At 41.4% G+C, this 14,696-nt stretch overlaps 1 protein-coding gene across 1 annotated transcript in view; it reads left to right on the forward strand.

Moving 5' to 3' along the window:
* Positions 1-542: 542 nt before the first annotated feature.
* The window catches only part of LOC109874504 (MAGUK p55 subfamily member 7-like), a 54,687-nt gene continuing 40,533 nt past the window's right edge, over positions 543-14,696 (forward strand). Inside the window, exons 1-5 of the mRNA XM_031809667.1 lie at positions 543-585; positions 4,490-4,608; positions 5,268-5,345; positions 10,192-10,272; positions 12,888-13,039. Coding sequence (XP_031665527.1) covers positions 543-585; positions 4,490-4,608; positions 5,268-5,345; positions 10,192-10,272; positions 12,888-13,039 — 473 coding nt within the window. The remainder of the gene's footprint in view (positions 586-4,489; positions 4,609-5,267; positions 5,346-10,191; positions 10,273-12,887; positions 13,040-14,696) is intronic.

A 14,696-nucleotide genomic window follows, 5' to 3' on the forward strand; every position in this document is an offset into this window, starting at 1 on the left:
AAATTTCATGCAATTATACTAATTTTCCATGGGGCAGAGATAATGTTTTGCACTTTTAAAGCAAAACCTGTTTTGATTTTTGGGGGTAGATCAGCTTTAATATTGCAGATAGATTGTAGCTTCCATCAAAGTAATTGTCTGCATCATTTCTAATCCCCCATATACAGTATATTTTTTGTAAATATATGTCAGATAACAACACAAAACATTGTTACCTGACATGGCTAATTGAGTGACTGTGACAACAGAGAGAAACAGCTGATGAACAACCAAATTTCGCTGGTGTATTCTACTATTCCTACTCTCAATAGTAAGTTGTGAGTCCCCCCACCTTCTTATAATATTCATAAATTACTCATTTAATTAATATATTTTGTCTCAAATATGTCATATCATATCTTTGTAGGAATTGCACCACAATCATTCAATTGTGTATGTCATATAAGGTATACCTTTACATTTAAACACGTATACAGTGTACGTACTGAAAATGGCAGATTTGGGCACTAATAAGCTCCTATGTAGTGGCTGTACAGTATACTATGCATGACGTCAGAGCCCTGGCTCTGCGCTTCACAGCACCCTGTGGGTTTTGACTGACAGCTGATCGGAACTTGAGCACTGAGCGACAAGAAGTTGCCCCGATCCCTCCCGGTAATAAGGCAACTTTTGCAAATGTTTTGTTGTCTGAGTGAGGTAAATGCTGTAAATTAAGATGGCTCAATATATTTTGAAAGATAATATGTGGAGGATTATAATAAATACCGCTTGGATGTCATAAAAGAAAGCCAAACACCCATGAGTCCAAATGTGCTCTTCACATTTCCAAATCATAAAACTTGTGTCATATACAGTGTCAACATTTCTGACACTATGTTTGATGTACAGTTACAAGATTACATGTGGTCATACAGGTTGTTCTGAACAGAATGAGCATATGTTTGTTTATTGTGTCGATCAAAAAATTTGCTGCAGCACACACACTTGAATGCACTCATGACTCCTTTCTATGCGAACCCCAATTACGATCTGTTTCTCTGAATTGCCTTGTGAAAGCCTAACACTGTAATGTCGAATTTTGCAGAGATCTGTTTCCACTTGGCGACACCAAGACAAAAATATATATATATGTTTTGACTACCCCTCATTTTCCAGGAATAGTCATCATGTTACTGAATGTATGCAGAGTATATTTTTCAGATTTCGTTATCAACAAATGCGGCAAAGTACAGTAAATGTAAAATGCACATAAATCAACAGTGTAATGTTTGGATTCAGTCTTGTCAGGTGAACTGTTGTGTACTCACCTTTGGTCTAATATTTTTTCCCATTGTCTCCAAACCGTTCCCTTTCGATTGCTACCATGGTTGCGCATATGGTTTTCATATTTCCTCAGTAAGAATATATTTAATTTAGCCCTATACATATACAGTGCATTCGGAAAGAATTCAGACCCCTAGACTTTTGCCACATTTTGTTACATTACAGCCTTATTAAAAACATTTACACACAATACTCTAAAATGACAAAGCCAAAACAGGTTTCTATACATTTTTGCAAACGTAGAAAAATATATATACCTTATTTACATACGTTTTCAGAGCCTTTGCTATGAGACTCAAAATTGAGCTCAGGTGCATCATGTTTCCATTGATCATCATTGAGATGTTTCTACAACTTGATTGGAGTCTACCTGTGGTAAATTCAATTGATTGGATATCATTTGGAAGGCCTGTCTATATAGGTTCCCACAATTGACAGTGCATGTCAGAGTAAAAACCAAGACATGAGGTCGAAGGAATTGTCCATAGAGCTCAAAGACAGGATTGTGACGAGGCACAGATCTGGGGAAGGGTACCAAAGAATTACTGCAGCATTGAAGGTCTCTAAGAACACAGTGGCCTACATAATTCCTAAATGGAAGATGTTTGAAACCACCAAGACCCTTCCTAGAGCTGGCCGCCTGGCCAAACTGAGCAATCGGGGGAGAAGGACCTTGGTCAGGGAGGTGACCAAGAACCCTGTGGTCACTCTGACAGGGCTCTCTAGTTCCTCTGTGGAGATGGGGGAACCTTCCAGAAGGACAACCATCTCTGCAGCATTCCACCAATCAGGCCTTTATGGTAGAGTGTCCAGCCTGAATACCAAGAGACACTTCTGGAGGAGACCTGGCACCATCCCTACAATGAAGCACGATGGTGGCAGCAAAATGCTGTGAGGATACTTTTCATCAGCAGGGACTGGGACACTAGTCAGGATCGAAGGAAATATGAACGGAGCAAAGTACAGAGATCCTTGATTGAAAAACCTGCTCCAGAGCACACAGTACCTCAGACTGGGGTGAAGGTTCATCTTCCAACAGGACAACGACCCTAAGCACACAGCCTAGACATTACAAGTCTCTGAATGTCCTTAAGTGGCCCAGCCAGAGCCCGGACTTGAACCCAATCGAGCATCTCTGGGGAAAGCTGAAAATAGCTGTGCAGCGACATTCCCCATCAACCTGACAGAGCTTGAGAGGATCTGCAGAGAAGAATGGGAGAAACCCCCCAAATACAGGTGTGCCAAGCTTGTAGTGTCATACCCAGGAAGACTTGAGACTGGGATCACTGCCAAAGGTGCTTCAACAAAGTACTGAGTAAAGGGCCTGAATACTTATGAAAATGTGATATTTCAGTTTTACATTTTTTTTTATACATTTGCACAAATTTTGTGTTTGCTTTCTCATTATAGGGTGTAGATTGATTAGGGTAAAAAAAACTATCATCATTTCATAAGAAGGCTGTAACGTAACAATATGTGGAAAAAGTCAAGGGGTCTGAATACTTTCTGAATGCTCTGTAGGGCAATTCAGTGTATAGGGATAACACAAACATATACAAATACACAACTGAGATATAAGGAAAAACATACCAGATCCTTATTAGATTACTTCAATTTTAGTTTCATTATTCTTTTCGATATGGGTTTCCACAGACAAGGAGTATGCTGAGTCTTTCTTTTGGACCAGGAGGTAAGTTTGAAGGTGTGTGTTTGTCTGATGGAGCGACCTGCACATTATGAGTATTCTCCCAAAAAGTCAGGCCAGATCAGTGTTTGTGAAGGAAATGGAATAAAGGAAAGGAAGACATTGAAGACTATTTGGGCATACTGAAATGTAGATGTGGGAGAGTCTGTTTGGGAATACCTTATATGGGCTTCCCTATTTGATGTTTTCACCACACCCTTGGTTTGACCTTTGACACCTCTGACTCATCCCACATGACCCCTGACTTTGTCCTCTGACTGGCAATTTATGAACCTCCCACTGACCCTCTTGTAAATGGAGGGAGAGGAGTAGGTGGACAGCGTCTGTGTATCACGTCTACTCCCCTCCGGCGATCGACATCGCCGGTATACTAACCACCGGTCCTGGATTCATCATTACCCACACCTGGCATCAATCATTACACGCACCTGCACGTCATCGTGATACTCACCTGGACTCCATCATATTCCTGATTACCTCCCCTATACTGTATCTCACTCCCTTTTGGTTCTTTCCACAGTCAGTATTGTTTCTGTGTTTATGCTTAGACGCTACTGTTATGTTGTCTCGGTTCATGTTTGTTGTTTTATTAAACGTTTCCCCTGCACCTGCTTCTCGACTCTCAAGCATCTCCATTACAGAATACTGACTCACAACATAAGCAGCAGGAAAACAACATCTCCCAGACGGTCGATGAGCAGGGAAACCTAAGTCAACACCATGACCAGCTAGTCCAACTGGGGACAGCTATGGAAGAGGTTCTTCGCAGTGGGCAACATCGCAAAGAACACACTGGGTCGACTGGTTGTAGTGTCAGCACAACAGCCCATTCAGCAACCCGCTCAGGTCGGCGAAGCCTGCTTGTTCGTCCCGGATAAATATGATGGCACCCCATCTAAATGCTGGGGCTTTCTACTTCAGTGCTCCTTTACGCACAATATGGGAGCTCCCACCACCGAGAGGTCCAAGGTTGCCACAGTTATTTCTCTGCTGACTGGGCGGGTGTTGGAATGAGTTTGACAAAGAAAGAGTGTGATGGAGTGCTGCGTCAGATGACCTGGCCTCCACAATCACCGGACCTCAACCCATTTCAGATGGTTTGGGATGAGTTGGATCACAGAGTGAAGGAAAAGCAGCCAACAAGTGCCCAGCATATGTGGGAACTCCTTCAAGACTGTTGAAAAAGCATTCCTCATGAAGCTGGTTGAGAGAATGCCAAGAGTGTGCAAAGCTGGCATCAAGGCAAAGGGTGGCTACTTTGAATAATCTAAAATATTACATATATTTTGATTTGTTTCACTTTTTTGGTTACTGTATGATTCCATATGTGTTATTTCATAGTTTTGATGTCTTCATTATTATTCTACAATGTAAAAAATAAAAACCATTGAATGAGTAGGTGTGTCAACTTTTGATTGGTACAGTGCACATGTTTGTTAACTCCTTTCTCCTCTACTTCAGGTGTGTTTGAACTGATGTCCTTGGTGATCTCTGGGATGAAATCCATAATGGACAGAAATGAGGACTTTACATTTCTTAAAAGCATGATCATGGAAAGGAGATTCCATCTACTGGTCAAGGTGAAACTGGCTTTAACTACTGTGACGTAATGGCAATGCTACAGTTCTGTTATAGTAATGATATCTGAGAGTTTATCATGTACAATTACAGTATGTCATAGTGTGTAGCTATGGAAATGTACTGGGTAGTATTTACTAGGAACTAACCGGAAGCAAACGGTCCGAAACAGGGAGGGACTACCTGAACTTTTCAAAATCTAATTTTATTTGTCACATACACATGCAGATGTTATTGCGGTGTAGCGAAATGTGTTTGTCTCGAATTCCAACAGTGCAGTAATATCTAACAATGCACACAACCTAAAAGTAAAATAATGGAATTAAGGATTATAAAAATTAGGATGAGCAATGTCAGAGTGGCATAGACTAGAATACAGTATATACATATGAGATGAGTAAAGCAGTATGTAAACATGATTAAAGTGACTAGTGTTCCATTATTGAAGTGGCCAGTGATTTCAAGTCTATGTATATGGGGCAGAAGCCCCTGAGCCCCTCATATTCCTGAGTGGCCAAATTATAGTCGCCTTGTTTCCTCATTTTCCCTTGCAGAACGTTTGGCTGTGGTGTGCACTAATGAATACAACAGATGTACATCACCGGTGATGCACTGTAATAGTAACCCCCAGTGTCATAGCCTGACTCATTCTCTCTCTCAGATCCATGCGAGGTTGAGGCGGTTTGGATCAAGGAATCCTGTCCCGGTCCGCGATAACGCAAAGAGTCTGGCCTGTAACGTAAGTCTTTCTCTTTGCACTCTTCCTTAGGATGGATGGATGAATGGATGGCTGGATATAAATATAGATAAAGGAAGAGATATTTTGCACAAGTGTCCCTACATACAGTGCCTTGCTAAAGTATTCAGACCCCTTGGATTTCTTCACATTTTGTTGTGTTACAAAGTGCGATTTAAAATTGATTTAATTGTCAACTACACAAACTCTGTAATGTCAAATTGTATTTAAGGTTAATAACAAAGGAATTACTAAAACATAGTTGTTGCATACGTATTCAGCTCCTTGAGTCAATACATGTTAGACACCTTTTGGCATCAAATACAGTAAGTCTTCTTGGGTAGGCCACCTGGATTGTGCAATATCTGCCAAGATGTTGGGATTATGGCTAGACAGAAATGTTCATTTCTTGCCATAGATTTTCAAGCAGATTTAGTTCAAAACTGTAATTTGGCCACTCAGGAACATTCACTGTCTTCTTGGTAAGCCACTCCAGTGTAGATTTGGCCTTGAATTGTAGGTTATTGTCCTGCTGAATGGTAAATCCCTCTCTCAATCTCTGGTGTAAAGCAGGTTTTCCTCTAGGATTTTGCCTGTGCTTAGCTCTGACCCGTTTCTTTTTATCCTGAAAACCTCGCCGGTATTTGCCGATGTAAAGCATACCCATACCATGATGCAGCCGCCACATGCTTGAAAAAAAGGAGGCAGTTACTCAGTGACGTGTTGTGCTGCATTTTCCCCAAACATAAGGTTTAGCATTCATTTATTTATTCATTAATTTAGCATTTTCTTGCAGTATTACTTTAATGCCTTGTATCATTAAAGATACATGTTTTGGAATATGTTTTTATTCTGTATATTTGTATTTTCACTCTGTCATTGTGGAGTTACGACAATGTTGTTGATCCATCCTAAGTTTTCTCCCAATACAGCCATTGAACTCTGTAGCTGTCTTAAAATCACCAATGGCCTCATGGTAACATCCCTGAGCAGTTTATTTCCTGTCCTGTAGCTCAGTTCAGAACAAAGGGGCTGACACTATATTGTAGTTATGAATTTAGTGTTTTTTTTCTGTGTATTGTTCTGGCACTTTGACGTTAGTTTAATTTGAATCTATATAAAACACTGTCTTTTTTTGGTCAACAATCACACTTTGTAATAGTAAAGTGAATATTATTCATGACATCCATGGACTATGCAACTGAGGCAAAGCCTTGTTTTACAGTAATATTATTTTATCTCCTTTATACAGAGCGACATCATGGGACAGTTTTCAGCATTAAGGTGTTAAAATAATTTCACCCCAAGTGTAATGTTTCAGCCTTGAGAACTACCATTAATGTCAACTATATAAAGTGACACTGAGATTTGCCACTCTCCCATAATCCTCTACTTCACCCCTGCAATGACGAGACTGGTGACATCGTGTGGAAGCTGTAGGAATTGCACTCTCGGCCCCATTTAATTTAGTTTCCATTCAACAATATATGCAAGTGGCGCATTGATACTTTTTTCAGTTTTCAGTGACCAGATTTTCTTGCGCTTTTCGATGAAACACACACTCTGTTATAGTCACAGCCGTGATTTAACCAGTTTTAGAAACGTCAGAGTGTTTTCTATCCACACATACTAATCATATGCATATACTATATTCCTGGCATGAGTAGCAGGACGCTGAAATGTTGCGCGATTTTTAACAGAATGTTCGAAAAGGTAGGGGGTAGGCTTAACATTATTAAGTACTTCTTCTTATCTCACTCCCCTACCCCACTGTTCTGTAGTATGTCCAATGTGGGCATCCTTGTGTCTAACAGGCAGAGTTCAGTAAACCGGTGGAAAAGATACAGTTGTGGTCAGTGACTCCTCATTTAATTTCACTATAGTTCCAATACCCCCCCCCCGCCCCTTTTCCTCTTTCCTTATGCCCTGTCCTTGTTCCACCTCCCAGTCCCCTTACTCAAGGTCCTGTCTGAAAGCCACTCCAGGCCTGGTTTAAATCGTCAATGTCTACTGAAGGGGCCAAACCAAAGAGCTGTTTTTCTTCAACATGGCTTCTGTTTGCTCACAGCGGAAAGTAATGACCTTCAGGCAGATTTATGGATTCTTTGGTGTGTGTGCGTGCACATTACATCTTGAAGCACATTCTTAGAAAAGGGTTCCAAAACCGAAGGGTTCTTCGGTTGTCCCTATAGGACAGGCATTCCCTAACTGGGATATATGCGCAATGCCTTCAGGGCTATGCCAACATAAAAATGTGATTCACATTTGGGAAAAAAAAATATAATCTTTACATTTTCAAACAGTACATTTATATTTTCTAACTGGCTATATATATATATATATATATATATATATATATATATATATATGAGATTTTTTTCTCCTTGCCTGAACTGCCTCGTTTCACTGCCAAAAGTAAAATTAAACCACCTAGTGTTCAGCGAAATAACACAATGTCAAATAATTAACATCCAATCACATTAACCGTTACTCTCTCGCGGGAAACCTTAACTCATGCACAGACATTTAGAAACGAAACATGACCATTTAAAAAATAAGCCAAAGGAGTTTTTTGAGCGAGAATTAAGATGACTTTCGAGTAGTAAGACATGTATGAAAGCAACCGTTACCATTTAATAAGAAGGGGCTAGAAGCGTCTATCGTGAGCTACCGAGTGGCTAGGACAGGCAAGCCCCATACTATTGTGGAGGACTTAATTGTTCCTGCGGCTGAGGATATGGCTGGGACAATGCTGGGGGAAAAGGCCCAAAAAACTATACAGACAATGTCTTCATCAAACAACACTGTTTCACGATGCATCAATGACATGGCAGGAGTTGTTTTGAAACAATTACTGCTTCGCATACAAGCAAGTGAATTCTATGCGTTACAGCTGGATGAGTCAACAGACGTGCCTGGCACAGCTCCTGGTATATGTCCGTTATGTTTATCGGGGGTCAACTAAGGAAGACATCCTCTGTTGAAAACCACTAGAAACCAGGACATGAGAGGATATTTGTATAGTACTGGACAGCTTTGTGACATCAAATGGACTTTCCTGGTTAAGATGTGTTGGTATCTGTACAGATGGCGCAAAAGCCATGACAGGGAGACATAGTGGAGTGGTAACGCGCGTGCAGTTGCTCCCGATGCCACTTGGGTAGCATCTGTAGCACTGTGTGCATGTGTCTGTGTGTTCACCGAGGGGCTCTTGCTGACAAGGGGATGCCTGACAGCTTGAAAGATGTTTTGGACACAACAGTGAAAATGGTTAACTAAATGGTTAACTTTGTTAAAGCAAGGCCCCATGCACTCTCGTATTTTCTGCACTATATGGCAGCATTCATTATGGGCAGCAATCCTGTAACGCTTTTACAACGTACAGAAGTGCTGGTTATCAAGGGGCAAAGTATTGACACGTTTAAAAAAATTCAATAAGAGTCTAGCTTAATTTTCTTTACTGACTATTTTCACTTGTCTGACCGCGTGCATGATGAAGAGTTTCTCACAAGACTGGCCTATCTCGTGATGTTTTTTCTCACCTGAATGTTCTGAATCTAGGATTACAGGGACTCTCCGCAACTATATTCAATGTGCGGGACAAAATTGAGGCTATGATTAAGACGTTGGTGCTCTTTTCTGTCTGCATTAACAAGGACAACACACAGGTCTTTCCATCATTGTATGATTTAGTTTTTGTGCAAATGAACACAAGCTAATGGACATGTCAAGTGATATAGCGAAGCACCTGAGTGAGCTGGGTGCGCAATTACTCAGGTACTTTGCCGAAATGGACGACACAAACATTTGGATTCGTTATCCCTTTCATGCCCTGCCTCCAGTCCACTTGATCCACTGATCAAGAGAGCCTCATCGAAATTGCAACAAGCGGTTCTGTAAAAATGTTATTTAATCAGAAGCCCTGCAGATTTCTGGATAGGGCTGCGCTCAGAGTTTCTTGCCTTGGAAAATCGCGCTGTTTATACACGGATGCCCTTTGCAACCATGTACCTGTGTGAGAGTCGGTTCTCGGCCCTCACTAGCATGACATCTATGTATAGGCACAGACTGTGTGTGGAAAATTATTTAAGATTGAGGCTCTTTCCAATACAACCTGACATTGTAGAGTTATGTGCATCCTTTCAAGCACACCCTTATCATTAACCTGTGGTGAGTTATTCACAATTTTTGATGAACAAATAAGCTTTTCTATGTACGATGGCTGAATAACGAGCAACATGATTTATATTATTATTTGTGCCCTGGTCCTATAAGAGCTCTTTGTCACAACCCGGCTCGTGGGAAGTGACAAACTCACACTCATTCTTATGTTTAATAAATGTATCATATAGCAGGCTTACAATGAGGACAATGATGGCAAAAAACAACATTTGAGAGTGCGCTGACCCTGGTGCTAGAGGGGGTACGCAGCTGGAGGTTGAATGTTTGAAGGGGTACGGGACTATAAAAAGTTTAGGAACCACTGCTATAGGAGAACCCTTTTTGGTTCCAGGTAGAACCCTCTGTGTAAAGGGTTCAACATGGAACTCAAAAGGGTTCTACTTGGAACCAAAACGGTTTCTACCTGGAATCAAAAAGGGTTCTTCAAAGGGTTATCCTATGGGGACAGCCGAAGAACCCTTTTAGGTTCTAGATACACACCCCCCCCCCCCCCCCCCCCCCCCTGGAGGCTGTTCTTATCTGCTGTGGATGCATCTATGGGGAAACATTGCAACTGTCTTGAAGCAATAAGTTACAACAGTATCCCCCTAGACATCTTACCACAACATGCCATCCTCATTGTTATATCAGAGGCTGCATACTGTGTGCATGTGTCTGTGTGTCATAGTTGGCTGAGGAGCTGTGGACTCAAGTGGCTAGTGCTGAATGTTCAGAGTTGATCAGCCTGCTCTCCAACCCGCACATCAAGGTGAGTCTCCCATAAAGGATATGAAAGTAAATAATGTCAGACTGTCTCATTCAGTCAAACACACGCCTCATTCCGTTTCTTTTAGAGACACACATTAAGGCCAGGCACCACACCCTAATAAGGTATTTTTCCCCACCATAATCATTTCAAAATCAACTTTTACCAGAATGTGGACACAAATATAAACATTTTGGGGATTGCAATTCTTCTGAAATGTTGTATTAAAATGTGCAAAAATTGGTGATATCTGTATATACGGTATTTGCACATTACGCAAATACCTTTTTCTGGACACTAGATGAAGTCAGCCTAAATTTGTGTTTCATGTTGTCAAGACACTCCAGGACTGAACTTACACATAGCCGATTGTGGATAAGTAGGCCTACTTTTTTCAACTTTCTATCTGTATTTTAATTTTTTTAAGTTTAAATTGTGGGGAATGCAGATTCTTCTGAGGCTGAGAAAAATGAGTTGACATGAAAATTTGCTTTTAAATTATGTGTGATTCAATATAGCAAGCTTTGAAATGATGGATGTATGTCCATTTAAGTGGTTACAATTCATGACATTTTGATTTAATATGATAAACTAACAAAAGTATTAAAAAAGTTATCATTTTTACTTTTTGAAAATACACATTTTAATGGACCAATATAGAAAGAGTAAGTAGATGCAAAATATATAATTTTAGTCTGTGGTGCCTGGCCTTAAAGTAATCTGTTCCTCCTGCCAATGTTATTGCATGCATGGACACACCCACCCACCCACCCACCCACCCACCCACCCACCCACCCACACACACACACAACCTCTGCTGACTAATCAACAGGTGCTGTTGCAGTATAGCCTATAATTACTACTAACACAGCCCATTTAGTTCGTGAAAAATGTATCCAGGTGTGAAATGTAGTTTTGTTTCCCCCTCCCTTCATCTTCCCTTTACACACAGCTATTAACATCTTCAAATTAGCATCATTAGCAGCAAAGGTAACATAACCAATCATGTTCATTTTTGTCATTACAACTGCAGCCAGTCTGCATCGGGCAGAGAAAGAAACTGAGCGAATAAAGGGGCAATCTAGGATTGATGCAGCGATTTTTTGACTTTATTATATATACCTTTATATATAATATATACCAATTGATTCTTGAAAAATAACAACCTGTTTGAATCCCATATTGACCTTTTAATGCATGTGCTTCTATTCAATCCTATTGACAGTATCTCAGAAGCACTAATATTCTGGAACTGTTCAGTCTAATTAAAAAGCAGAGTGCCTGGTTTTCCAGGGCTGCAGTGGAGCTCCTTTATTAACGAGGGATTGTTGGCAGCCCAGGAATGCGTCCCAAATAGCACCCTACTCCCTATGGGCCCTGATCAAAAGTAGTGCACTATATAGGGCAAAAGGTGTCATTTGGGACAACCCAGGATTTCACTGCAGATTTATTTGGATAGCTTTAACGACCTGTTTGTTCCTGGCTCTCACTTGGTGGCTCACACGTATGCTTGTTACTGTTAACCTTACTGGATGTTGCTTTTATAAAACCTGTTATGAGCTGACCAGTATTGCATTGGCCTTTTTATTTTCAGACAGAGTGATAGATAGATATGTGTATTCTTTTCTTCCTACCTGGACCGACCGCCACTAATAGACACAGGGTGCAAAATGATTGACAGTGCAAAAATGAAAAGTATAAAATAAATCATTCAAATAATTGATGTGTGCTTAGGGTTATTGTCTTACTGGAAGATTCACTTGCGGACAAGTTTCAGCCATCTGGCAAAAGCAACCAGATTTTTGGCTAAAATGTCTTGGTACTATGTAAAGTTCTAGCCATTGATGCCGTTGACCTTAACAAGGGCCCCAGGAACAGTGGAAGTGAAATAGCCCAATAACATCAAAGATCCATCACCATATTTTACAGTAGGTATGGGGCTCTTTTCTGCTCATGCATTCTCATTTCCACACAAAATCCACCACTGGTGTGCGTGACTAAAGAGCTCTATTTTCATGTCATCTAACAAATGTAAACACCTGAAGTTTGCTAAACGGCATTTGCACTTGGATTATAAAGGGAAAGGTAAAGAGGGATACCTCGTCAGTTGTACAACTGAATGCATTCAACTGAAATGTTTGTTCCGCATTTAACCCACCCCCTTCTGAATCAGAGAGGTGCAGAGGGCTGCTTTCATCGACATCCACGTCTTCGGCGCCCAACTGGTGCTTTGGTCAGATGACATGAAAATAGAGCTCTTCGGCCACGCACACCAGTGGTGGGTTTGACTTCGAAATAAGAATGCATTATAGAAAAAGGCTCAGTGCCGTTAACCTCGCATGGTGAGGTATTGAAAACAAGGGTGTCAATCATTTTGACCCCTAAATGTTTGCGAAATACAAATATTACTTGTTAAACAAAATCTATTTCTCTGAGCAACTGTATTAGTATAAAATGATATGAATTCACATTTTTTTTTAACATGCATTATAGCTCAATATTTGACTTTTTTATTTTATGCAGTTCTTTTTGCTCATCTTTATCAAGGGTGTCAATAAATTCAGACTTCGCTGTATATGAAAAGCTACTCTTGATGTTTTCTAACGTCCTCTGTCCAGGGCCTTCTCTCTGTTCACGACATAGTAGCACAGAAAGGTTATGACCCCGAGCTGCCACCCCTACCTGATAACATCGAAGAAGAGGATGAGGACTCTGTGAAGATTATAAGCCTGTTCAAAAGCCAGGAGCCACTGGTGAGTGGATCATGGTCGTAGGGAAGAATCCTTAATTGAGATCTCTAGTTAGGATTGTGCTCATGCAGCCTGAAATCAGTGCCATACGTTGGATATTTGTGCACCTCCATTTAGTATGATGTATAAAAAATGTATTACGTTACAAATTAAATAAAAGGATGATGGTCGGGGATGATGGCTGGGAGTATAATGTGACTGTCTGGCAACACAAAGTTTGCGTGTTTGAATCTTGTCGGGGACAACTGTATGATCTGACCTAACCGTTTTCTAACCTTCCTTATTCTCCTAACCGATACGTGAATTCTCGCTACATTATCTGCTAACATTAGCCACAAATGCTAACAGCTAGCGGGATATACGCTGCACCAGCAAGATAGAATAGCACAGGGGGGGGGGGGGGGGGGGGGGGGGGGGGGCGCAGCGGTCGTCTGTGCATATTTGTAAGCAACAGCTGGTGCACAAAATCTTCGCCTGAAGTAGAGTATATTGTGTTAAATTGCAGGCCACACTACTTGCCTAGAGAGTTTCCAGCTATACTTTTTGTGGCTGTTTATTTACCACCACAGACAGATGCTGGCACTAAGATGCTGGCACTCAGTCAGCTGTATAAGGAAATAAGCAAACGGGAAACCGCTCACCCAGAGGCGGCGCTCCTAGTGGCCGGAGACTTTAATGCAGGGAAACTTACCAAATTTTTATCAACATGTTAAATGTGCAACCAGAGGGGAAAAAAAATCTAGATCACCTGTACTCCACACAGAGACGCGAACAAAGCTCTCCCTCGCCCTCCATTTGGTAAATCTGAACACAACTCTATCCTCATGTTTCCTGCTTACAAGCAAAAATTAAAGCAGGAAACACCAGTGACTCGGTCTATAAAAAAAGTGGTCAGATGAAGCAGATGCCAAACTACAGGACTGTTTTGCTAACATAGACTGGAACATGTTCCGGGATTCTTCCGATGGCATTGAGGAGTACACCACATCAGTCACTGGCTTCATCAATAAGTGCATTGAGGACGTTGTCCCAACAGTGACTGTACGTACATACCCCAACCAGAAGCCATGGATTACAGGCAACATTCACACTGAGCTAAAGGGTAAAGCTGCCGCTTTCAAGGTGCGGGACTCTAACCCGGAAGTTTACAAGAAATCCTGCTATGCCCTGCGATGAACCATCAAACAGGCAAAGCGTCAATACAGGGCTAAGATCGAATCATACTACACAGGCGCCGATGCTCGTCTTATGTGGCAGGGCTTGCAAACTATTACAGACTACAAAGGGAAGCACAGCCGCGAGCTGCCCAGTGACACAAGCCTACCAGACGAGCTAAACCACTTCTATGCACGCTTCGAGGTAAGCAACACTGAGGCATGCATGAGAGCATCAGCTGTTCTGGACGACTGTGTGATCACGCTCTCCGTAGCCGACCTGAGGAAGACTTTTAAACAGGTCCACATACACAAGGCTGCGGGGCTAGAAGGATAACCAGGACATGTGCTCCGGGCATGTGCTGACCAACTGGCAGGTGTCATCACTGACATTTTCATGTCCCTGACTTAAGCCTGTAATCAAATTGATTTATATAGCCCTTCGAACATCAGACTCTGATATCTCAAAGTGCTGTACAGAAACCAGGCCTAAAACCCCAAACAGCAAGCAACCAACATGTTT

This window comes from Oncorhynchus kisutch, linkage group LG30, assembly GCF_002021735.2.
Source record: "Oncorhynchus kisutch isolate 150728-3 linkage group LG30, Okis_V2, whole genome shotgun sequence".
NCBI classification, from domain to species: Eukaryota; Metazoa; Chordata; class Actinopteri; order Salmoniformes; family Salmonidae; genus Oncorhynchus; species Oncorhynchus kisutch.